The sequence below is a fragment of the Brienomyrus brachyistius genome, chromosome 8, assembly GCF_023856365.1.
Source record: "Brienomyrus brachyistius isolate T26 chromosome 8, BBRACH_0.4, whole genome shotgun sequence".
Lineage (NCBI taxonomy): Eukaryota > Metazoa > Chordata > Actinopteri > Osteoglossiformes > Mormyridae > Brienomyrus > Brienomyrus brachyistius.
Genome location: NC_064540.1, coordinates 24,387,611 through 24,413,170, shown reverse-complemented (window position 1 = coordinate 24,413,170; position 25,560 = coordinate 24,387,611). Strand labels below are relative to the sequence as shown.

At 44.8% G+C, this 25,560-nt stretch overlaps 2 protein-coding genes across 7 annotated transcripts; both read left to right on the top strand.

Moving 5' to 3' along the window:
* Positions 1–251: 251 nt before the first annotated feature.
* Positions 252–11,441, top strand: smc1al (structural maintenance of chromosomes 1A, like). The gene is made up of 26 exons (XM_049021747.1): positions 252–569; positions 1,038–1,226; positions 1,649–1,761; positions 1,982–2,185; positions 2,590–2,828; positions 3,223–3,481; positions 3,574–3,714; positions 3,817–3,899; positions 4,077–4,176; positions 4,550–4,657; positions 4,743–4,928; positions 5,200–5,379; positions 5,481–5,627; positions 5,717–5,854; positions 5,950–6,066; positions 6,149–6,255; positions 6,366–6,507; positions 6,652–6,797; positions 7,026–7,179; positions 7,293–7,406; positions 7,501–7,657; positions 7,783–7,937; positions 8,144–8,295; positions 9,860–9,929; positions 10,159–10,269; positions 10,368–11,441. The coding sequence occupies exons 1-26, from the start codon at positions 461–463 to the stop codon at positions 10,446–10,448; spliced, it is 3,702 nt and encodes a 1,233-aa protein (XP_048877704.1). The 5' UTR covers positions 252–460; the 3' UTR covers positions 10,449–11,441.
* Positions 11,442–11,896: 455 nt separating this feature from the next.
* On the top strand, positions 11,897–25,557 carry LOC125747052 (6-phosphofructo-2-kinase/fructose-2,6-bisphosphatase-like). Of its 6 annotated transcripts, none has more exons than XM_049021751.1 (15): positions 11,897–12,259; positions 17,666–17,791; positions 18,693–18,789; positions 19,233–19,299; positions 19,494–19,568; positions 19,919–19,975; positions 20,108–20,229; positions 20,597–20,804; positions 20,917–21,063; positions 21,262–21,366; positions 21,484–21,613; positions 21,919–21,981; positions 22,091–22,155; positions 22,838–22,957; positions 24,348–25,557. In XM_049021751.1, exons 1-15 carry the CDS (start codon positions 12,208–12,210, stop codon positions 24,405–24,407), a joined length of 1,494 nt encoding a protein of 497 aa, XP_048877708.1. In that variant the 5' UTR covers positions 11,897–12,207; the 3' UTR covers positions 24,408–25,557. The 6 variants fall into 6 exon arrangements, with proteins under 6 accessions (XP_048877708.1, XP_048877707.1, XP_048877711.1 ...); XM_049021750.1 differs by lacking the exon at positions 11,897–12,259 and adding an exon at positions 12,297–13,054; XM_049021749.1 differs by lacking the exon at positions 11,897–12,259 and adding an exon at positions 13,075–15,743.
* The last annotated feature ends 3 nt before the right edge of the window (positions 25,558–25,560 follow it).

Here is a 25,560-nt window from a genome sequence, read left to right as displayed (position 1 = left end):
AAGTGCCAACGCGTACATTGCAAAATATAAAAATATTTCAATTTCAAATCGATCATTTAGCTTTTTAAAAACTGATAAACCATAATATTTAAATTTAATGGTTTTGAAAAAGGCTATATAGTATGCGTATGTACGGACCACTTCCACGACCTTTGTTATCGCCACGCCATTCTGCAATCCCGAGGCGAAATCCTCTCTTCAGTCTCGCGAGATGTGTGCGTCGACTTCGGTTGCGCGCGCTGCGGCGGGCTGTGTTTTTAACTTAGCTAGTTAGCTCTGGGGATAGTTACTGCATTAGAGTTGCTTATTTATTCAGTCATAAAAATATATAGTTGTAATATCCATACATCGCTTATTCAGGGTCCAGTGTTTTGCTCTTTGGAGAATCACAACGTCCTGCGTGGACGCTAGTTAGCAAGCTAATCGGTGGCTAGCGCGCTAGCAGGCTAGCTCCGTTAAAATGGGTTACTTGAAGCTGATAGAGATCGAAAACTTCAAATCATATAAAGGTCGCCAGATCATCGGGCCCTTCCACAAATTCACGGCCATCATCGGACCCAATGGATCGGGTGAGTATTCAGCAGCCGCGGACAGAAATCGAGGTCGAGGACCATTGCAGCGGCCTCCAAGTTCAATTATCGTACTCCATCTGTGGTCGGCGGGTCTGTACCTTACCGGTGTCCGTTTCATACTAAAACCGCGCTCGGTGCTCCTAGGTCGGCGAACAGTTTGTCGTAAATATTAAATTTAATATAAATTGGTGACCCGTATATGCATAGCTGCAGGCTGTTCATAAGCCATGGACTAGTTTGTCCTAGGGGCGTAGCGGGAGTATTTTAGTGTGGTTTGTTTTAAGCCGAGGCATTCTGATCGTCTGGGTTAATGCAGGATGATGCATTTGGAGCGATGTGTTTACGTATGATGTCCTACCAAGTACGTGTACTATTTAAATGTGTCAAACGTATCGTTTAAAATTGTTTAAAGTTAAAATGTACAGTTTTAGCCGAGATTTACGTTGTACTATCCGTGATCTACAGGAAAATCAAATCTGATGGACGCCATCAGCTTTGTGCTGGCGGAAAAGACCAGTAACTTGCGTGTGAAGACCCTTAAGGACCTTATTCATGGAGCTCCAGTCGGGAAGCCTGCTGCCAACCGCGCATTTGTAAGCATGGTGTACTGCGAAGACAGCGGGGAGGAGCGCACCTTCACCCGGGTCATCATAGGTACGCACCTGCGCCTCATACTTCGCTTTGTCCTAATCTAAGGATTTAAGCACTTAATGTATCTTGTTTGTTTTCTGATGTTTTGTTTTTTCTTTTTTGGTATGTAAAGACTGGAAGTTGGGAATCTGGAGTATAAATGCCTGATTAAAATATTTTGTCAGTAGCAACTAAGTACAATATACGGTCATTTTAATGTCCTGTGAAGAACATCTGCTATCTTGTCAGCTACTTGCTGCTTGCATGCATTTGAGAGGTTGTATGTGAAATGTGATTTTTTTTTTCATGCTGTATGCAGTTTTGGGCATGCACACATGCATCTCAGTGTCATGGTTGAAGTGTGCATTCCACACTTTTAGTCAGTGAAGTTTGTGCCTGCCCCTTTCTGCTTGTCAGCCTTTCACAATATTAATCTCTCTCTTTAGGCTCTTCTTCAGAGTACCGCATCAACAGTAAAGTTGTGGGTCTTTCTGAGTACAGCGAGGAGCTGGAGAAGTTGGGCATTCTTATCAAGGCCAGGAACTTCCTCGTCTTCCAGGTGTGCAGTTCAGACAAACTCGGAGCAGGTCTTCATTGTCGCTTGTTGACTGTCCATTGTTGGCATTTTGAAAGTCTGAAAGAAAATGTGCTTTTGATTTGTGTGAATGTTTTCTGAATATGCTGCTCATGTGTGCTTCCCTGTGGCTGTCTAAGCAAATCTGAGATTCTTTTGAGGTCATTTGTCGGAAACTGTGAATGCTGCGTTCCCTTCTGGTCAGGGGGCGGTTGAGTCCATCGCTATGAAGAACCCCAAAGAGAGGACCGCCTTGTTTGAGGAGATCTCCCGCTCCGGGGAGCTGGCTCAGGAGTATGACCGCCGGAAGAAGGAGATGGTGAAGGCTGAGGAGGATACACAGTTCAACTACCACCGCAAAAAGAACATTGCAGCTGAGCGCAAAGAGGCCAAGCAGGAGAAAGAAGAGGTACACATCCCTCAGTCTTCATCCCTCCAGATCAGGAAATGCATACATTCATCTTTGGCTGGTCTTGAACTCGCAGATACCAGCAGCACCCACAGGTCTGATGTTCCATCATTTGGAAAATTGTGGTGTCTTCTTGCCCACCTGATTTTTCTGCTCCTTTCCTGGTGCCTCTCCTCCAGCATTCAGGCTCTCTGACCCTGATCTCTGATTAGGAGAATGTTTTAAGTGTTCTTTGTATTTGAGACAGCTGACATGACTTTTTAGAGGTCATGGAATACTTTAATTCCCCTTTTCCATATTACTCAACATACAGTGTATAATAAAATGATTGACTTGGTGTACTTTTGTACACTGATCTTAGCTGCGTTTACTTACATTTTGTTCCCCCATTGCTACTTTTCCAGGCAGAACGGTATCAGAGGCTGAAAGACGAAGTTGTCAGAGCCCATGTGCAGCTGCAGCTCTTCAAACTCTACCACAATGAGGCCGAGATTGAGAAATTGAACAGAGAGCTTTCTCACCGCAACCGTGAGATTGACAAGGACAGGAAGCGGATGGATCGTGTTGAGGAGGAGCTGAAAGAGAAGAAGAAAGAGCTGGGTAGAATGATGAGGGACCAGCAGACCGTGGAGAAGGAGATCAAGTGAGTCGGGTGGTGTGGGGGGAGGTAGCAGCCAGTGGAGCTGACACTTGTATACACAGCATCACATGAGTGGCAGACCTTTGTGAGATTCTTTAATGTGTCAGGCTCACACTGGTAATAGACCATAAAAGTGGGTGGGGAAACTGCTGCCAGGTTAAACCAAGTAGGAATGAGTGAAGTATCCAATGAGAACTCAAGCCAGGTTGTGATTGCGTGTGTGATACAGTCCTGCCCACCCACTTCTCATCCTACACGATAGCACCTGGAATGTTCTTTTAGTCTGGAGTTGAATAATAAAAACGTCAACTTACTAGTTATTGCTAGTTAAGCAAAATGAAAACCCTGTTGGGGTGACTGAGTTAAGAGGTTTGTGGTGTTCAACACTGTTTTCCAGAGAGAAAGATGCTGAACTTAACCAGAAGAGGCCCCTGTATATCAAGGCCAAGGAGAACACTGCCCACAAGATCAAGAAGCTGGAGGCTGCACGCAAGTCATTGCAGAATGCTCAGAAGATGTACAAAAAGCGCAAAGCAGACATGGAGGAGCTGGACCGTGAGCAGGGTGCTGTGGAGATGGCCCGTCAAGAGTTTGAGGAGCGGATGGAAGAGGAGGCTCAGAGCCAAGGCCAGGATCTCACCCTGGAGGAAAATCAGGTTTGGTGATGAAATATCTTATGATTTTCATGATATAAGGACAGTCCTCTCTTGGTTTTGACTGAATCCCCTATGTTCGGTCCCTTCACAAGGTTAAGCAATACCACCGGCTGAAGGAAGAAGCTAGCAAAAGGGCCGCTACACTAGCCCAGGAACTGGAGAAGTTCAATCGTGACCAGAAGGCTGATCAGGACCGACTGGACCTGGAAGAGAGGAAGAAAGTGGAGACTGAGGTACAAATGAGCAAATAAAATAATTTTGATGATCTGTAAAAATGGAGAACTTAGCTTTTCTTTTGGAGGAAGTGAGCTGATTGGACTCGTATTGTGTTACAGGCAAAAATCAAGCAGAAAATCAGAGAGATTGAGGAGAATCAGAAGCGCATTGAGAAACTGGAGGACTACATTTCCACCAGCAGGTACTGATTGTTTTTGTTTTGTTTTTAAGCGTCTTCTACCTTGTTTATTAAATGCCACAGGAATGAATGAATGGCCCTCACAGGCTCCACAGAAAACACCTGGGAAAGACTCAGCCTGCCTTATGTGATGTAGCTGGCCACATGGTGCTTGATTGTAGTGACTCCTCTCTCCTATAGGCAGTCACTGGACGAACAGAAACGGATGGAGGAGGAGCTGACTGAGGAGGTGGAGCAAGCCAAGAGGAGAATTGATGAGATCAACATGGAGCTGAACCAGGTGACATGCACTTGTCTTTGGGGCCATGGCAGTTTGGGTTACAAGGAAAACCCATAAATGCGATTCCACCTTAGATGGGATGTGAGTTTTGTTAATTGACTGAAGATGTTGCCCTCTGATGTCACCAGGAGACTGTTCCTGGAGACATAGATGGTAAACTAGCCCAGAATTTTTAGAAGGATGGGGGAATGTTTTAATGCTTACAAGCCTGGTGTGCTTACAAGACGAAAATCAGTCAACATATCAAGCAACATGCAGTTATCTAAGTATTTCTTATATAAAAACAGGAAAGGCTGTATCCCAATTAGAGTTGCAAGCAGGGCATCATTTAACTGATCTGTCAGTCTCACTAGTGCTGTCTTACTGGTTTCAGGTAATGGAACAACTGGGAGATGCTCGTATCGACCGGCAAGAGAATAGCAGGCAGCAGCGCAAGGCGGAAATAATGGAGAGCATCAAGAGGTTATATCCTGGATCTGTGGTAGGTGGAGACCCTGTGTGGACCAGCCCTCCCAGCTTCTCCATCTGCTCTTCACACATTCACTGTCTCCATTGTACCCCTTCAGTATGGGAGGCTGATTGACCTGTGCCAGCCTACCCAGAAGAAATATCAGATCGCCGTGACCAAGGTCCTGGGCAAAAACATGGATGCCATCATTGTGGATTCTGAGAAGACTGGCCGAGACTGCATTCAGTACATCAAGGAGCAGAGGGGCGAACCAGAGACATTCTTGCCCTTGGACTATTTGGAGGTACATTCAGCCTTTCATTGGTGCAGGGCATGCAGGTGACTGTCTAACAACACAGAGATGTCTCTCTGTTCAATTGCATGTATTTCAATACCTAATAGAAATTATTTTATATTACATTATTTTAATCCCCTTTTACCAGCTGGGCAGTGCCACATGTTTCAGGTCCTGATATTAAGTGTGACCCATGTCTTGTCATTCCCAGCGAGGCAGTGATGAAAATGATTGTCTTTAGTCGCACGTCACTCATTCCCTCCCGTTCGGCCACTTGTAGGTGAAGCCCACTGACGAGAAGCTGCGAGAGCTGCGTGGGGCGAAGCTGGTGATCGACGTCATTCGCTATGAACCCCCGCACATCAAGAAGGCCCTGCAGTACGCCTGTGGGAATGCGTTGGTGTGCGAGAATGTGGAGGACGCACGCAGGATAGCCTTTGGGGGACCATACAGACACAAGGTACCTGAGCACCAGTTTGTCACTGGATTCCAGTCTCCCATATTTGCAAATTTCCCATTGTTGCCTTTGATATCTGCCTTTTAAATCCCTCCTCCTCGCAGACTGTGGCCCTGGATGGCACCCTGTTCCAGAAGTCTGGTGTGATTTCTGGGGGTGCCAGTGACCTGAAGGCCAAAGCTCGCCGTTGGGACGAGAAAGCTGTGGACAAGCTTAAGGAGAAGAAGGAGAAGCTCACCGACGAACTGAAGGTGAAATGGAAAACGACAAAACACAGTATGGAATGAGTTTTGTTTTGAGGGCAAGACTGTGGTATCAACCCAGATTTTACTGCCCACAGGAGCAAATGAAGGCAAAGAGAAAAGAGGCAGAGCTGAGGCAGGTTCAGTCTCAGGCTCACGGCCTTCAGATGAGACTCAAGTACTCACAGAGCGATCTTGAGCAGACAAAGACACGCCACCTGTCCCTCAACATGCAGGTACTCCTGTGAATACTTTGGCTGATAAACCTGACTGTTGTGATGGTTTGGTGTTAGACAGGTTTTGTGGTAATCCTTATTATTCTGCTCTACAGGAGAAATCCAAGCTGGAGAGTGAGCTGGCTAACTTTGGACCACGCATCAATGATATCAAGAGGATTGTCCAGTCGCGTGAAAGAGATATGAAGGACCTTAAAGATCGTATGAACCTGGTAGGCAACCAATGCACGTGTACAATGTGAGCAGAGGGTCGAAACGGAGTATTAGTATGTTCAAAATGATACCTTTTTCTAGGTTGAGGATGAGGTGTTTGTGGAGTTCTGCAAGGAGATCGGAGTCAGGAATATCAGAGAGTTTGAAGAGGAGAAAGTCAAAAGGCAGAATGAGATCGCCAAGAAAAGGTCAGCCGATCTGGCAGTGAGACTGACAAGGATTGAGCAGCTGTCGAGGAATGTTTCTGTGTCGGCCTGTTGACTGCGGCTGTACTTCACCATCTTCCCCTTCCTCTCAGGCTGGAGTTTGAGACCCAGAAGACCCGTCTCGGGATCCAGCTGGACTATGAGAAAAACCAGCTGAAGGAAGATCAGGAGAAAGTACAGATGTGGGAGCAGACAGTGAAGAAGGATGAGAGTGAGATTGAGAGACTGAAAAAGGTAAGAAGCTTTGCTTTATTGCCTGGGGAGAGAGGAACACGGAGGAGCTGAGAAGGGAATAGCAAATGAGAGAAGGAAAGCGTGTACTGGTCAAGGAGAAGTGGGTATAGTTAAATTTAACTGACAATGTTCTTTCTTTCTTAGGAGGAGCAGAGACACATGAAGATTATTGATGAGACGATGGCTCAATTACAAGACCTGAAGAACCAGCACCTTGCCAAAAAGTCTGAAGTCAATGATAAAAACCAAGAAATGGAAGAGATCCGTAAGAAGCTAGGGGGCGCTAACAAGTAAGGAGTATATCTCAGGATCAATGGAAATGCATGTAGTATGTACATACTGAATGATGCAGTTAGCTTCTGCATTCTGTGTGATCAGACTGTTGTAATAGATCGGTTGCTTCCTAAATAAATCTTCTCATTCAGTAGTTTGATCTGTTCCATTTTTTATGTCATGATTCTGAAAACCAGACAGATGGCACAATTTTGAATGAAATTTGTGATTTTTCCGGGTTCCAGGGAGTTGACCCAGCTACAGAAGGAGGTGACAGCCATAGAGACTAAATTGGAGCAGAAGCGGAGTGACAGACACAACCTGCTGCAGGCCTGTAAAATGCAGGATATCCGTCTGCCACTGAAGTCTGGCACTATGGACGACATCAGTCAGGAAGAGGTGCTGGAGCTGTCCTCGGTTGACCCTTCTGTCTGAATAATCTTTATATCCTGGTGTGGGACCATCTCTGGACATCATCCCAATAAACTCTCTTGATTTCTCCTCCATCTCAGGGGGCCTCTCAGGCTGAAGAATCAGTAAGCAGCAGTCAGAAAACATCTAGCACAGTCCTGGCCAAGGAGGCTTTGATTGAGATTGACTACAGCAACTTGTCTGATGACCTGAAGGTACATGGCTTTGGCACAAGCTATTTCAAAAAGATCACTGAACCTTCAGACTGGTGCCACGTGGTGACTGAGTGTTAATCTTTGTATGCATTAGGACACTCTGTCTGAAGAGGAGATCAAAGCAGAGATGAACAACCTCCAACAGCGGCTGAATGAGCAGCAGAGCATCCTACAGAGAATCAGTGCGCCTAACATGAAGGCCATGGAGAAGCTGGAGAGCGTCAGGGACAAGTTCCAAGAGACTAGCGATGGTGAGATTATAGAGCACAATGAGGAGGAATTCAAATGACAAGAGGAGCAAATATCTTCAGGCTACAGGATAGGAATGAGGATTTGATTTTTGCTGATTTTCTTTCTCTTCCATTTTATTGCTTAGAATTTGAGGCAGCCCGTAAGAGAGCAAAGAAGGCTAAGCAGGCGTTTGAGCAGATTAAGAAGGAAAGGTTTGACCGCTTCAATGCCTGCTTCGAGTCCGTGGCCACCAACATCGATGAGATCTACAAGGCCCTGTCGCGCAACAGCAGCGCTCAGGTACTCCTATGCGGTCGCAGGTTCCATGGGATGGGGCTGACGCAAGCATGCTGGTTAAGGAGCTGATGTGTTAACTTAGCAGGGAGAGGTCCAAAGTTATCTCCAGATCATTAGCCTGGTGTGCTTAATGTGCAGTTATGTCAATATGCGCCTGGTACACCATGTGTCATTTTGTTATACATTTGTCCTCCTTTTCTTTGATTCAGGCTTTCCTGGGCCCTGAGAACCCTGAAGAGCCCTACTTGGATGGGATCAACTATAACTGTGTGGCTCCAGGAAAGCGATTCCGGCCCATGGACAACCTGTCAGGAGGGGAGAAGACTGTGGCTGCATTGGCTCTGCTCTTTGCTATACATAGGTAAGGACGTCTTGGTGATAGGGGACTGGGGGGGGGAGTCAACTTACCAAAGTAAGGGGGGTGAAAAATATGGTAGGCTTTCAACTGCATGCCATCTCAGGGGTGAATAAAATATAGCGACATGCTCAGTACAAACTAAATGCCCTTAAAAATAAATCACAAAGTCCAGATCTCCATAAATACATTTACATGGAATGCAGCTCTGACGTGCAGTGTGCTTCATTTGGCAAGCGGGGTGTGTGGTGCCCCAAATCCAGGGAGGGTCAGTGCTTCTAACTGAATGGTGGGTGTGGCAGTGAGTGGCACACTCTGGTCGTTTGAATGAGAAACAGGCAAAACTCATTAGAGCATGTATAGCAGTGAACTGCGGATTCTGAATACAGCCGAAGCACAGCATGGCCTTAACCCTCAGGAGTCGACGATGCCGCATATCTTTCTCGTGTAATTCAATTCATAACTCGCTGAAATCGTATTGTAGAAATATGGAAAAAACGCTGACTAAGTCCGTAATCTGTCGGCTTTTCAAAACGGCAGTTGTTGGAAATATTAAAGTTTTTACAATTAGGTTGAATCGGCAAAAGTAAAGAATGTCACCTTTCTTTGTTTTACCTGCATGGGGGGCGTGTAGTGCCGCCCTCACCTGAAAATCGCTATTCGCATTATAAATAGCCGCATTTCAAATCGCATTCGCATGGTAATTTGATGAACAACATAGTGGTGAAACATGATCCAGGTACATTCCCCATCAGCGCCATAAAAGGGGGGGGGGGGGTGTGTGTGCCCAGCTGTGAATGGCTCATGCATACACATGATATTTGCAACATATTCAATGAAAGGAGCCAGAAATAGTGACATGAGTTCGGTTTCTCTTATTTATTTATCCAACTGAATGTTACAGCTGCACTATTTGGTCATCTTCATGTAGCCAAGACTTTGGTGATGAGATATCTGGGATCAAAACAAACTTCCACCATTGCTTACTATGTACTTTTTATAATGTTTCTGTAAGTGTTCCAAACTGCATTTTGCAATATCTTGTACTTTGATGTCAAATTACAAACTGCACATAAATCTGACATATTTACAAAGTACAGTAAGATTAAGAAATTTATTTGCCATGAATTAAGTTTATGATATTGAATGAAATGTGTGACCATGCCCCAGTCAGTGAAAGTGTGTTCCCTACCCCTAGACCTCAGAGAGTTAAAGCACGATTACTTTCAGGACATGTGTGCCTCACTCTGAAATCCTGCTTTGTGGTATTGGGATTTATATCAACCGGATCGAATTTAATGTAATTTGTGGTGAAAGGAACCGTAACTTTCATACTCTTAACAAATCTAATTCACTCGTTGCTGGAAAGTCCATCTTAGTTTAGTGGATGGTAACAGGAACTTCCAAATAGTGTATTGTAGGTTCCCTCCTGAGTTTTTTATTTTTTTTATTTTATTTAATTTGCTTTGCTAAATTGCTGTCTTAGTATTATGTTTCCATATAGCTTTTCTGGATCTGAATGGTAAACTGACTCCCCATACTTCCTCTCTCTCATCTCCCTCTCCATCAGCTACAAGCCTGCTCCTTTCTTTGTACTGGATGAAATTGATGCTGCACTGGACAACACCAACATCGGCAAGGTGTGTCTTAATGCCATGGACAGAAAAGGGGAGGTTGGGGGTAAAAGTTTTGTGGTAAAAGACTACAGTTTTAACATAGAGATTATAGGGAATTCAGGCATAAGGCTTGATAAGCATTTGTCAACGAGAAACATGAGCAAAATCGTCCTTAAAGGTACATTAAGAATGAGAATGGGATGATGGCAGCATCTTCATCATTGTGTGGGATGACTGACAATGTGTCATACAGGTGGCCAACTACATCAAGGACCAGTCCATGCAGAACTTCCAGGCAATCGTCATCTCGCTGAAAGAGGAGTTCTACACTAAGGCGGACTCACTAATTGGGGTCTACCCAGAGGTACGGTGTACATCTGTCACACAGCTCGACAATTTGGACGATGCCTCTTTGTCCTGTATTTTTACATGTTAAAATGCATTCTTTCTGTTTTCCCACAGCAAGGAGACTGTGTCATCAGTAAGGTGTTAACCTTTGACCTCTCTCAGTACCCGGACGCCAACCCTAATCCCAATGAATAGATGACAGATAAAAGGAATGCCAACGCCTGTTTTTGACACCCACAATTATGTTTAATGCTGTAACTGGGACCCTCTCCCAGATGACATTAAGATAAGTGTTTGCTTAGTGATTTGTTTTTTCTAAGCATGAATGAACAGAGTAGTTCTTCATGAGACTCCTGCTCCACTTTCCCAGAATATCTGGTCATCAAGACCCATTCAGTATGTCTTGCTAACCAGAGCAGCCTTTTCTGTCTACATTAGTGCTTCTCTTCAGAAATACGTTTTTTAATCAGGCTGTACATAATGCTGGTGTGTAATCCTCTCTATTTCCAGTGATGTCTGCTTTAGCAAGATCTGTACAAATCTGGGGTGGAGAGTGCTAGATGTTGGGCTGTCTGGAATTTAATTTTTATATACATAAACTGTGGATTTTCAATGGTATTGTGTAATATCCTGTGAGAAGACGTTCGAGTATGTTACATTGCTTTAGGACAGACCTGTGTCCACCCCGCAGTGTATGTGTGTTGGCTTTTTTCCTGTTCAGACCAAATGGTTCCTGAATTCAGGTTCTAAAGGGGTAGCAAAAACTAGTTCAAGTCAAATCAGCAGAAGACTCACTGGGTATAATATGAACAGCTGTTCACGCAGCCTTGGTCAGTTGTACAACCTCACACGGATCCATGTGATTCTGGCTTTAGCATTAGCGCTGGAAGCACCTTCTAATGGATATGAAAACTCCTGCTGTGTTTGGAGAACAGATCTTGGTGTCCAGTGTGGTGTTTCACCCATAGTCTGCCGTCCCCTAAAGAACCTCCTTTCCATTAGCAGCAAGCATTTTCTTAATTTTTCCCATATTACGCACACCATTTCATTTTTGTTACCCACATTTCCCCTATTTTTAAAACGTCCTGTTTCTACAAGATCATGCAGCTTTGAGCCTACCTAACTTAGAATTGTCTCTGCATTCTGTATTTGTCAGTCTCTTTGAATAAAGTAGTCAAAAAAATCTCACGGTTTGTGTACTGCGGTAATTTTGTTTGCTTTAGGTTCTCATACTGAAGCACCCGTAGTGTGAATTACAAATGAATGGGGACCTGGTCAGATTAGGCCACTGGTGCTGTATTTACTGTCCATATACTTTATGCCCAGCATTACTCCTATGAAGGTCTAATCTGTGCTGAGACAAACCGAATTTCAGCCATACCGCTAACTGAATAATGAAAGTATGGACATTTCACGTAGAAAAAAATTAAGCATGACTTCAAAGTAACTAATTCTACATAAAATTTTGAATATTTGCCTCATTTTTTTGTGGCAAATATTAAGAAAAATGAGAGAGTGGTGATCATTAGTGGTGATTTAGAGCTGTTTGCACAATGGCTTGCCCGTCAGCCCATGACAGCTGCGGCTGAGATTCCCACCTACTGTTTAGAGATGAGGAAGAGGAGGAGGGGCGGCTCCAAGACCAAAACAGCCCCGCCAAGGACACGTTACCCATTTCCAAGAAAGCGTGACCGGGAACGCGAGTAAACAAAGAGTGTAACTCAGGGATGGCGCACGGGTGGAGTACTAGTTAGTTTAATACCGATGTGGTGCATGAGTAAAGAACTAGCTTGTTTAATCCCGGAACGGCGCACGGGTGAAGTCGGTCTGAAGTCCCGCCGACTCCAGCACAGAAAGTGCTTCTTCGCCGGGGTCAAAACACACTTGTACAATATTGTCCAAAATAACACAGTATATTGGACTAATAATAGCCGTGTGGAGAGTCTCTTACGCAATGGCTGAATCCCCGGACTGGTTCCAGCGAAGCCGATCCCAGCGTCCGCATGGTGAGTTCATGCGCGCTCGGACTCCGGACTGGCTCGGGAAGCGCTGCTTTACTCGGTCTTATGAATATTAAGCAACAGCGCTCTTCTGGTATCCCTTACACTGTTTTTTTTTTCTTCTTTTTTTTCTATTTTTTTCCCCAGCATAAATGCATCTAATGAGGGCGGACTTGTCATAAACAAAAACAGTCGAGGCAGAATAAGATTACATTTAGCTCGATTCAAACTTGATTTGCACTTAACTATGTATTTGAATCCTGAGGTTGTATACGATATCTACAGAACTGTAGTAATTTGCGTTGCACTCCCATATTATCAATATCGCAGCAACGCTGCGTGATTTGCTACGCTTTCTGGTTATGCGTTTGTCCTCTTTGTTCTGTTCGTTATACTTATTATTGTCGACAGTGAATGGATGTAAACTTCACTAGGAACAAAGCTTTAACGGCGCCGACGCTGCTTTTATTTAATAAACTTTGTTAAATATGATAGCGCCCGTGGTACGAAAACGCCTTTAAAATCATATCAGTTGTTTTTTCTAATAAATGACCTTCGGCACTGCGTTTGAAGGAGGCGTGATCCCGACCCTGGCCGCATTTAAAACACACTTCGGATAATGGGACGGGGAGGGCATATGTAACATTATCTATAGGACATGTGGACGATAATCGCGCTTCAGTCGCTGAGAACACGCTCTCCTGTGCACTGGGTGCGCAAAAGGGCGTCTTGTTATCATGGAGGTCCACCCGGCAATCCCAAAGGGAGCAGGCAGAAGGCGAACTCGGTGCGATAGCGCAGGTGAGGTGAACAGATGAGGACGCTGTCAGGACTTTCAGAGCGATCTGCTCAGAGTATCAGATGCATGTTTCCGTTGAGCGATCAGCCTGTGAACAGATGCAGTCCCACTGTTTTGGCCCCTGGAATATCTGTGCTATTTATCTAAATAGTGTTCTAAACGGCGCCGGTCCCGCCTTCTCGTTTTAGAGATGAAATCCTACGCTATTTTTTGGTTCTCCGTGTAATAAATACGTGTGAAATGTATACATTTGGCAAGTTTTAAATGAAGGTAGAGGAACTACGATATCTAGAAATGTTAGACCTTTTGGTGCAGCAGTAAAATGGCTGGTTATGTTTATGAGAGACCTGTCACTGGATATTTAAGCTTGTGTCCCTGTGCTGTGTTGACAGCAGGCACTGTCTTACATAGACTCAATTTATTTCTGGTTCTGGCTGAAGGTCTTTTGAGTTCTGACACTGCCGTATCAACTAGGAATAAATGGTTGGTTTATTCAGATGAAAATCCTATGGGAAAGAGCCGAAAGACCACGGCATGCATGTGACCAAGAAAAGCATGAATTTCAAAATGAAAGGGTCTTCTGTGCAGACACCCATGTCACCCTAAACAGATACTTGCTTTCTTACTAAATTCAAAATGGCAGGGTGTCTCAGAGCGGACTTGCGGTAGTGATGTCACACACTCAGAGAAGACATTCCCTGAATTCTTGAGTGCATCAGTTTTACCCATGAATGCCAGGGGGCTGGGTGTCAGGTTACACTCCCTCAAGGATAAAAGGAAAGAGGAGGAACCAGACTGGCAAGATCCCACAACTGCAGAGGTGATGTCTGGATATTTGTCAGCTGACGGTGTTGTTCAGTGAAATCAGCCCCACACTTGTTGTGTCAGGAACTCTGTGAATTTAGTTCCTTTCCGAAGTTCACGGAGAGTAGCTGACTGCTTTTTGATCTCGGTGTTCTACCGATGCTTTCTTCTTCTGCCGATCAATATAAAATATTAAACAATTTCCCTTTATAATATTTACATGATGGTCCTCCACTGTTCTTGTTTCTCATTCTTGTGCGTGGAACTCAACAGACCCACGTATGACAGGGAGTGGTCATTCAGCAACATAAAATGTCAGCTTTATTTGTTTTGACAGACAATTTGATGGTTACATAAGAAATTACATAAGAAATTTACAAACGAGAGGAGGCCATTCAGCCCATCAAGCTCGTTTGGGGAGAACTTAACAAATAGCTCAGAGTCGTTAAAATCTTATCTAGCTCTGATTTAAAGGAACCCAGGGTTTTAGTTTGCGCTACACTAGCAGGAAGACTATTCCATACTCTAACTACACACTGTGTAAAGAAGTGCTTCCTCAATTCATTTTAAAATGTTCTCCCGCTAATTTCCACTTATGGCCACGAGTTCTAGTATTTAAACTAATATTGAAGTAACCATTTGGCTGAACAGCATCCAGACCTGTTAGAATCTTATACACCTGGTTCAGGTCCCCCCTTAGTCTCCTTCGCTCAAAGTGGAACAGATTCAGCTCAGCTAACCTCTCCTCATACAACAAGGCAAACATTTACTCGCAGAGTCCCAGCACCAGCCTTTATGTCCCTAGAATTTTTTTTTTTACTGCTCTGCAATTTAAACTGAACGTCTATTTGACCATGATGCACAGCACCATGTGCATTTACCTGGATTTTCTCAAAACACTAGTTAGGTAGCACACAATCAGGACAGACTGCTGGGTCACTGGAATGAATGATAGGTTTAATGGAGGAGAAGTAGGCCTTGACGTATGTGTATTATTCCATGTTGCTGCCTGGGGTCTGTCTTATAGCATCACATTTATTACATATGGAAGCAGGATGAGACCCACGTGTTAGCTTGCTGTTGATATGGAAGCCATTTTAAAAGCCAAAGGTTTTTGACAGCAATGTTCCAGAATGATTTAAATCTCTACCTGCCAAGTGTTTCATTTTGGTTGGAATTTTCTTGGTTTCTTGTAGCATTTAAACATTCAGTTAGATGACCTAGTCTCTCCTGTCAGCCAAGGAAGCTGCCTGACCTTCACATGCCTATTTTTGGCTTTTGGTTCAGGTTACGTTTTGCGACAGGACGTAATCATTGGATCAGCAGCTGAATTGGGAGACTTAGTTTTTTCTGGTATTAGTGGTTGTTATTTTGATATAAAGTTTTATTGCGCTGTGTCAAATTTTGAGTAATATCAGGTTGAAAATTATTATTTTTTGTGGTCTGTGCTGTAATATAGAATTCTGTTTTGTCTTTCACTGCCTTATGTTTAAATCACTGTAAAAGTTTCTGGGTGAGAGTGCAGTTTGTCCTGGTAGTCTGTGGCTTCAAACTCTAAATTACCCCCCTCTTCGTGATCTGTGAAGCAGATCCCCACTGGGGAGAAAACGGTAGGAACTAGTGTCTCCGCCCCTCACCCCATTCCCTGTCGTCATGCTGGCTGCCGCCTCTTCCCCTGGAGGCAGTCAGGTGACCCAGTCTGGGGCTCTTGTAGGGGAGGGACCGCTGCCGCCTCCTTTTCTCTTACCCGGGTCCCCGTTGGCGCCACTGCACATGTGCTCAAGGGGGGAAAGGAAGCAGCAATGTGCAGCAAGAAGGCTGAACTGACCCAGACAGCCCTGCTGAAGATCTGGGTGCCGTGGACAGGTCCCAGCCAGAGGACGGGGTGTAAGTGCAGCCTCACCCGGAGCAGTCCGTCCCTCTTCTGTTCTCTCTGGCTCCATTAGTTTGATCCAAGATCATTTCATCATCCTGGTTCACATCCAGGATACTGGTTAGGTTCCTCACACTAAGTCTAAATTTATGCACTAAAACTACACCTTTTACCTAAGCATAAGAGCTTAGTGTGTGTGTTCATTGAACCTGACACCTATCAGAATATCAATAACACGTGACTTTGTCATGATTGGATTTGTTTGATTACAGGACTGCTTTGAGTTAATGGCTGGGAACGTCATTCTCCTCTTTCTACTTGTAGAGTCTGGAGGTTATAAGCTGGGTTGCCTGAGGGCTAGAAGTATCTTTAGGTCACATCTACTTCAGGTCTTGTTTGCCAAACCAGGAACATTGCAATCAACCACTAGCCTGATGGAGTGGCGCTTGATACGGTTGTCACCTTGTACTGCCATTTGATTAGAGATTTTAACTGTCAGAGGAGTTTTGCAACTGGACCTTGGTACTGGTGTTGGCGAAGATATGCTTAGCGTTCAAAACCCATAGAAACAAGTGTCTCTGCTGTTGTTTACTCTTTGGGAATTTGTGAGGAAAAAACATTGTAATGCATTTCAGTTCTTAAATGCAAAATAAACTTCATAGGACCTCAGGTCTTAATTAAAATAATGTAAACAGAATGGATCTGATGAACTGGCCAAGCAATAACTTTGAGCAAAACAGAGCTCTTCATTGACGGGGTTTTTTTGCGGTGTGGCCGCAGAACTCCTGTGGTGTTGTGAGAGAACTCCTTGCAAGTAGAAACAGAAATATATTGCTCAGTCCTGGATAAAGACCAAGATCCAGGCATTTAATGACTTCTTGGGCACAGCCATCAGTTGTGTCTGTCTGCGGGGAGAATGTCAACCTTGTCGAGAGATTTACCAACATCGGCAGAGAGATTCATGTCCCTAGTGACTCTTCCTATGAAGTCAGCAGGAGGATTGGAAGAGCATGGGGGGTCATGGGGTCGCTGGAAAGGGGCATGTGGTGCTCCTGATATCTCTGCAAGAGGATGAAGGTCCAAGTCTTTAGAGTCCTGATGCTCCCTGTCTTGCTGTATGACTGTGAGACATGGACACTATCCAGTGAGCTGAGACTAAGACTGGACTCCTTCGGTACTTTGGAGAATCTTTGGGTACCGCTGCTTTGACTTTGTGTCAAAGCACATTACCTGCATTGTGTGGGAGCGGCCATGTGGCACGTTTCCCTGAGGGTGATCCGGTTCACAGGATCCTCATTCCTGAGGACCCAAGCGGCTGGACCAGGCCAAGGGGACGCCCACGTAACACCTGGCTGAGGCAGATGGATGGCCACTTCTGGAGGGTGGGAGTGGACTGTGTATCTGCCTGAGGGAATACTGGCCGGGATTCCGAGGAGTTTCGCTATGTAATGGGTGTAGCAACATGTTGCATCAACACATGCTACCTGACCTGACCCGACCTAACCTGAAGGCAGGTTTAGAAGATGTTAAATTGAAGCATGTTCTTTAAGTCCATCCCTTTTGGTCTGGTTTAGGCAAAACAGGCCATATGATCAAAGATCTAGAGTAACTTTGTTCGTGTAACATCTTTTTTGTTCTCATAAGACAACGGCATATTCCATACGGATGCCTCTCAGTATGCTCACTTTATGATGCTGTGTTCCATTTACCTCAGTAGTCAGAACTTTCCGAACTTCAGGGGGTGTCCCAGCTGAAATTTCCAAGTAGACATTTGCAGTTTTTGAGTTACGAATTCACGTTTAATGCAGCATGAGTATACCAAACCATTTCTCACTCCAGTTTTGGGGCTCAAACTCCACCCCGAGGAATGCATACCAGCCCCTGCATCAAGAAATTAGCTCATTATTTTATAACATCTATGGGTTGTGCTTTACAGCCACCGTGCCTCAGTTTACCAACTCACCTACCCTGATTGTGATGGTGGGACTACCAGCTAGAGGCAAGACATACATCTCCAAGAAGCTCACTCGCTACCTCAACTGGATTGGAGTGCCTACGAAAGGTCAGTTTGCCTGCGGTAGCATGGGTTCATGATTGATTATGTTAACTGAGGTGTCATTAAACTACTTGACAGATTGCCTTATCTCATGCATTCAATAACCACATTATTCTGCTGGATTCCTACTCATATCATCTGAGGGAACCTCCTTCAGTGTGGCCTGGGAAGCCATTTTGGAATTCCAAAGACAGAAAGACAATAAGATGTCGTCACACGTGGTTCTTTAACCTTTGTGAACAGGCCCACATTTGCCATTTTTGATACAATCAGTCACCGAATTAACTTTCATGTTTCTGGTAATGGTTTGTGAATCTACACTTTCAAGAAAATCCTTTATATTAGGAAACTTCAGAATCTGTGGTTCATGAAGCAAACATTTCTTATTTAATTTGATGAATTTTCCATATATGATCAATGCATGATTTAATGGGGTTTTTGATAAATCAACGTAGTATTTGTCTGTAATGAAATTTGTTTGAAATCATATGATAATGTGAAATCACTTGTAGTTGTATTTTTGATCGATCTGGGTGTTGTGCAATATCCCTACAAGTAAATAATTTCTTGTTTGAAACTGAGTTGTGGGTAACATGCCACACATTCAAACCTTTAGGTGAGAACAGGCACTGAGATAAAGACTGTGGAGCCTCAAGCGTCAGATCACATCTCTGGGGTTCACGTGGCTTTGCTGCGGTTTAAATATAACGACACTGGGCCACTGCTGTTAATGTGCTTAACTACAGGTCTTTTTGCCAGTTTGGAAATTAGCCCACGTTATAAAGTGAAGCCCCAAAGTTATCTTTCACGCTGCTGGCAGCCCATGGGCCTTGCAGAATGTCAGCTATAGGGTCCGTGCGCATGCTATTACAGCATTAAAACACATGCTGATAACTTGTCCTTTTAGTGTTCAATGTGGGTCAGTATCGCCGGGACGCCGTACAGACATACAAGAACTATGAATTCTTCCGTCCAGACAATGAGGAAGCCATGAAAATTCGGAGGTAAGAAAGAGGTTGGACACTTGATGTCACAGAACAGTTGTATGTATGTGTGTAGACACCAGATCAACATTATTAAAATGATTTCCTGTGTTCAGCACTGTGTCCTTGTTCAGAAAGTCCTATCTGTGCTCCGAGAACCTCAGGCTTGTAAGTTTAGGGATATTTTAAATGAAGACTTTACTTATGTGGAAAAATTTTCGGGGTGTCAACCCAGATCACCAGCATAAATTAAGAAAGAGCCAGGGAGCAGTGTTACGTCTCATGGGGTCACCGCAAACACCGGTGGTGAAACGCTAGGGTTGGCAGTCTTCTCTGTTTACTGTCTCTGCTTTGTGCTGTTGAATCATCACGGCCGACTAAGCTCAGCTGAGTAATTATTCCAGTGAGTTGCTCAGGTGGAAGGAAAGCCTGCGGGTGACCTTGCTTTGCTCTGGCGTCTCCAGGGCCTGTGCCATGGCTGCCTTGAAGGATGTTTGTATCTACTTCACCCAGGATCTGGGCCAGGTGGCGGTGAGTCAGTAGGGACATATCATGCCTTGTCCCAGGTGATTACAATCTGTCTCCATGTCCACAACAGCGGCCATCTCTTGGCGTCAGCGATGATGCTGTTACTTATTTTAAGAGCATGGCATCAATTTGGGAAGCTAATTGAAATGTGACCATAAGTCCCACTGAAGCATCTGACTGCCGCTGTTCCTCACCAGGTGTTTGATGCTACCAACACCACGCGAGAACGCCGGGACGTCATCCTGAACTTCTGCAAGGAGAATGGCTACAAGGTAAGTAGTTTGTGGGCTGATGGCTTGCTGCACCTAGTACACAACCAGCATGGATCTATACCAGGGGTGGCCAATCTTATCCAGAAAGGGCCGGTGTGTATGCGGCTTTTCACTGCAACTGATTGGCTGAAGAGTCCTCACACCTGGTTTTGATCAGCTGACCTTAAGGTTATCCCAAAAACCCGTATACACACTGCAGGTAAGATTGCCCACCCCCAGTCTATATACAGTTTTTTGATGTATCATAAATGATGCGTAATGTTTTTATGCTTCTGTTTAATCCATCCTGTGGTTAGCAACGTAACTTTAACTTACTCAGTTAAAACTGCAGATTCATGTCTGTGCCGCAGGTCTTCTTCGTGGAGTCGGTGTGTGACGATCCAGAAATCATAGCAGAAAATATTATGGTAAATTTTTTCAGATCTGTTGCTTTTATTGGCAGCTCTGGGCTGCACTGGATAAGAAATTAACACACCCTGCATATATTTGCAGAGTTGCCGTCACCAGAGATGTGTCAGATGCTGTGTTTTGTGTTATAGCAAGTCAAGCTAAGTAGCCCAGACTATAAGGACTGTGATAAGGATGAGGCCGTGGAGGACTTTCTGAAGAGGATTGAGTGCTACAGGACCACATATGTGCCCCTGGATGATGAACTGGATAGGTGACAGCCTGCGCTTGCATCTTGATGCTGCATCCGAAAGCTAATTAAGAAGTTAAACCTTTGGGTCTGAATTCCAGAGGCACATTACAGTTATACTTGAAAAATGCCTGTATCGTGTTCTTTATAACATGTATAACACATGTAAACATAAAATATAATTTAGCTTGAGCTGGGACAAATAAAAATCATGTAGCGCCTGATATTCAGATGTGAAATAACTAACGTTTTGTAGTTGGCCGCATTTTCTGATATTTCCAGTGTTGCTCCGAGGCAGAGATGTAAACTGTCCCTCCCCCCACAGAAAAATGGCATTCTGCTTGAGTCTGTCATCTCTCAGCCACGTTCTTCTTCCCCGTTCTTCTTCCAGAGATCTGTCCTACATCAAGATCTTCAACGTGGGCTCCCGGTACCTGGTGAACCGGGTTCTGGACCACATCCAGAGCCGCATCGTCTACTACCTGATGAACATACACGTGACCCCACGCTCCATTTACCTCTGTCGGCATGGGGAGAGTGAGCTGAACCTTCTGGGTCGTATCGGGGGTGACTCAGGCCTGTCTTCACGGGGCATTCAGGTGGGCAAAAAGCACAGTGAAGCATCGTGGTTTGCAGGTTGTTGCCAGAGCTGCCTGTTTGTTTTGTCCCACTCTGACCTCGTGCCAATGGCCTCCCCCACCTCATCAACAGTTTGCCACCACCTTGGGCAGATTCATCCAGAGTCAGTCAATCAGGGACCTCAAGGTGTGGACAAGCCACATGAAGAGGACTATCCAGACAGCAGAGGCACTGGGAGTGCCTTACGAGCAGTGGAAGGCCCTCAACGAGATCGATGCTGTGAGCCGGGCTGGTTTTGTGTGTGGATTTTGGGGTTACATCTGATGAATGTGTCTCCACGTTAATAAGTCCTAACAAAAAAGCTGGATGTTGTGAGGCCTTGTAAAACATGGAAACGCACATGACTCTGTGTGTTATGGCTGCTTATGCTCACCCAGTTGTTTCTTAGCAATGTGCTAATCTACACTCTTGCCTCAGGGAGTGTGTGAGGAGATGATGTACGAGGAGATCCAGGCGAATTACCCTGAGGAATTTGCACTGAGAGACCAAGACAAGTATCGATATCGTTACCCTAAGGGGGAGGTAAGTGTTTGTTTGTGTTATGGATATTCAGAAGCAAACTTCTCTACGTCTCTCGCCATTAATGGGATTGCGGATATGCTGGGATTCTTCACCTCCCTGTCCTTGTATCTCCTGCAGTCCTATGAAGACCTGGTTCAGCGGCTGGAGCCAGTGATCATGGAGCTGGAGAGGCAGGAGAATGTGCTTGTGGTGTGTCACCAGGCTGTAATGCGCTGCCTGCTAGCTTACTTCCTGGACAAGAGTGCAGGTAGGGGAGTCAGTGGGTCAGTTCTGCTATATTACAACCACTTATCCAGGATATGGCTATGGAGAAACCTGCAGCCTATCAGCAAAGGGTAAAGGCAGAAGTGCACCCTAGATGGGATGCTTGTATGTATAAGAATATGTAACGATTGTCTAACTATAGGGCAGTCACTACCATCTGCTCTCTCTGGCATACCAGTAACCTTTAAACCTTTGCTTTTTAATACAATTATAAATAGCACACGACTCCGAAGTCTCACGTTTCTTCTCCTGGTCCTGGTGCTGATATTGTCCATATTCTGCCCACAGATGAGCTTCCATACTTGAAATGTCCCCTGCACACGGTTCTGAAACTCACTCCAGTCGCCTACGGTCAGTCACTGCCGGCTTTGTCATGGCGGCATGTCTCCGTCACATGCTCCTGAGTCATCTGCCTGACGTTCATAGCGCCCCACCCCCTAAGAGGCTGTCTGTTCTGCAGGCTGCAAAGTGGAATCCATTTACCTCAACATTGAAGCTGTGAACACGCACAGGGACAGGCCAACGGTGAGTCCTGGAGCTCGTCAGGGAGGGTCTCTAAAGAGCTAGGCTGTGGGTCGGGGGTGGGTTGGGGGGGGGGGGGGCATCCACAAAGGTCTGAATGAACAGAGAAAACTTGCGAAAGCTTTTATTTAGAGGCTTTCCCATGCAGCTACAAATAACTGGGAAGAGCCATGAGGCATTGCGTTTATTAATGTGCAATAGAACAGGTAAGTTTCTGCCTGACCGAAAGTGTGGAATGGTACGTCAGCTGTCCACACCTGAAGAGATGCAGACTGTAGTTAGTGTGATTCCTGAGGAATCTCCATGCCAGTTCCCTTTGCTAGTCATGGTCCTTATCAAGCAGTTGCCCTTTCTGCAGACACCTCCGTGTGCCTTCATCTCTTGGAATGACTTTTCTCTCGCTGTCCCACTTTCAGGATCTTCTCCCGGATATTTCTGTTCTTCCTTTCTGTTCTTGATGGTATTTGGTCTTCCAATCTCTACATCATACACATCCTGTTCCTCTTGATTACACTCTTTCTGGATCCACATCCTGTCTTCCCTTTCTGCTCTGTTTCTCATACTCTATCTGCACATTGTAGTCTATTTCTAAACCAGCATCCTTCCCATTGTCTTCTCCTCCTTCCCCTTTGCCAACTGTGCATCTCTTCTTTTCTGTTGTGGCGCTGTGGGGGGCTGAAATCAGACAGCCCAGTGTAGCCCGGTGCCCCTGTACCGCCACAGGCGTGCCCGGCCCTTGGCTAGTCCTGCACCAACCAAAACACCTTGTCTCCAGGATCTGGGTCAGACTCCAGACAGTCTGCAGGTAACCCTGGGAAGACTGACACAAACACAACAGAGTGTGCCGTTTACACACAAATCGCATGTGGTAACACACGGTGTCAAGACTACATGCTAATCAAACACCCTTTGTGTGTTGTTGAGGAACGTGTGACCCACAGCCTTTTAGGTCTTTAGCCAAATCAAAGCCTTGTATTGTCCGACCATAATCCATCTATGGCAGTCAAAGCACCTTGGGTATATGAATCTGTTCCTAAAAAATAACTGCAGTGCCTGATGTTTGCTTTACTAAATTTGTACTTTAATGCAAGTGAATTTGTAAGCATCTTGATTTATTTTTGAAGTGGTCAGCAGATTTGCTGACGTGCTGTAATTTTACATTGATCCTGCCTGTTTTGAGGTTTTCCTTGGAAAATGCTGCAGCAGCAGGATGGCCCAGAGGGCACATGCTAGTTATATATTTATATATATTACATATATGTATATTATATATATGCCCATTACTAATCACAGTGAGGAGTTGCAGAACATCTCAGCGTTTTAAAAATGCTTGCGAAATTTGTTTGCCTGTACTTGCCTAATGCAGGGGTGGCCAATCTTATCCGCAAAGGACCGGTATGCATGTGGGGTTTTGAGATAACCTTTAGGTCAACTGTTCAAACCCAGGTGTGAGGACTCTTCAGCCAGTCAGTCTACGAATTAGTAATCTAATTAGGGAGTTGCAGTGAAAACTCGCACATACAGCAGCCCTTTCTGGATAAGATTGGCCACCCCTGGACTAATGCTATAGGTTACAGCTGATTCAGTCTTCGCTAAAGTTTATTCATGTGTTGATGCGATTAGATGAAAATAAAGAAATCAAGCATATCATGGTGAGCAAGTATAAGTTCTTGTAGTTTTAGTTTATGAATGGAAATTACAATTTCATCCCTGATCATTTGGGTACAAAGGAGAATTCAGTTCAACTCACACATGAGTTCTAGCAGATTCTGCCATTTCACGATGCAGCGTAACACTGACACTCACTCAGAGTGAACCTCCTTACTGAAACCCTCCTGGAGAGCAGTGTAATTCTGCATGCAGACTTCTGTGTAGCTTGATTCTTAACTTCCTGTCTGAGGGATTCTGTTAAGTGGATCATGGACAGGCATCACCCATTAGCTAATGCTACAATCCATACCCTTTTCTAACCAATTAAATAGGTTTTTCCTGTCTGAATCCCATCACTGTTTTATTACAGGGTGATGCAAAAATGAAGCTTAAAGCTTATGGGTGGCGGGGGGGGGGGGGGCAGGGTGTGTCACAGCAGGCTGTCAGTGGGTCTGTGTCTTCCCCTTTGGGTACTGACCAGCATGGGCCAGTCCCTGCACTGCATTTTAATCACTTTCAAAGCCATATTTTCCCATCTGTTGCAGAATGTGGACATTACAAGGGACCCGGAAGAAGCCCTATTAACAGTGCCAGAGCACATCTAGAGAGGATAAGGGGTTATTGCAGAAGAAACTACAGTGGAGGGAGTCATACTGCTCTGTTTTGCCTTTATGTGGATGAAGGAGTAGCATTTCACTTCAAAATTGGGAATTATAGGGGATGTGTTGCCGCTTGCCAACTCCATGGATACAGCAGCAGTGAAGACTACAAAACCATGAGGACTGATGAATCCAAAAGGCCTTTTTAATCAGCCTGGTGTTTCTACCTATTTAGCCAACAGCAATCAAGATGATCGGATGATTCCACACGGTAGGATGCGGCCTGAAGCCCTTGGAAGTGTTGCTAATTGATGGGACACAAATGGCTCGAATCCTGAATCAGGAAAACCAGTCCCCTTTCAAAGGGAGAGTACAGCAGGACAATTACCCATCATGCAAAGGACAAGGCAGAGCAATCACAAGGTGGACGAGCTGAAAGGCACGTGTCATTCTGGAGATCAGAAGCCATACTCAGGGAAGCAGAAACAGGTAGGATGACGAGGGTCACAGACTAACCACCTAATGCTCCTCTAGGGACGACCGAGGTTCTCTCCATGTCAATAAGTACATCAGCAATGGAAGACAGTGACTTTTCTTCAAGAAAGATTCGGCTTCCATTAACACAGCAAGCCAAGCAGTGGAGCACACATCACTTTGATTACAGTGAAGAGCAGCAGATCCGGTGTTGATGCAGGACAGATGTCTTCTATGTGCTATCATCAGCTATGGTCTGCTATGAACTTAATGTGACTGTCATCTTAAAATTTGTTATTCATTTATGAATAACGAATGCAAAAATATATGATCTGACAGGGAAAATTTTCCTGGATTATATTGAAAGGTCATCCTACAGCTTGATATTTTACGGCAGGGTTTCTTAGAAATTTCCAGTATTTTTTTTTTAAAAACCGCCTTAAGATTGTTGTGTTCTCACTCATCTCAAACATCATCTGGACAAAACTAAATCGGACACGTCGGAGAGAATAATCAATCTCATACTTAAAAATACACTGCTGCCTGCTTCGTCCTGTCATGTCACAACCCTCGAGGCTGCAGAATGTTTCTCACACAGCAGACCCACGTGCAGAGCGCAGATAAACATATTGTGGCGAGTACGTGAGTTATTTTAATAAAAGAAATGACAGCTCTTTTGAAATTG

What these genes read in the sequence shown, in the direction of transcription:
- smc1al (XM_049021747.1), top strand. Translation starts at nt 461, where the DNA reads ATGGGTTACTTGAAGCTGATAGAGATCGAAAACTTCAAATCATATAAA. An exon ending in AGCTCACCGACGAACTGAAG is followed by an intron (nt 5,628 to 5,716) that starts GTGAAATGGAAA and finishes TACTGCCCACAG; the next exon opens with GAGCAAATGAAGGCAAAGAG. An exon ending in AATGAGATCGCCAAGAAAAG is followed by an intron (nt 6,256 to 6,365) that starts GTCAGCCGATCT and finishes CCTTCCTCTCAG; the next exon opens with GCTGGAGTTTGAGACCCAGA.
- LOC125747052 (XM_049021749.1), top strand. Translation starts at nt 15,659, where the DNA reads ATGTGCAGCAAGAAGGCTGAACTGACCCAGACAGCCCTGCTGAAGATC. An exon ending in CCCTCAACGAGATCGATGCT is followed by an intron (nt 21,064 to 21,261) that starts GTGAGCCGGGCT and finishes CTCTTGCCTCAG; the next exon opens with GGAGTGTGTGAGGAGATGAT. An exon ending in AGACTCCAGACAGTCTGCAG is followed by an intron (nt 22,958 to 24,347) that starts GTAACCCTGGGA and finishes CATCTGTTGCAG; the next exon opens with AATGTGGACATTACAAGGGA.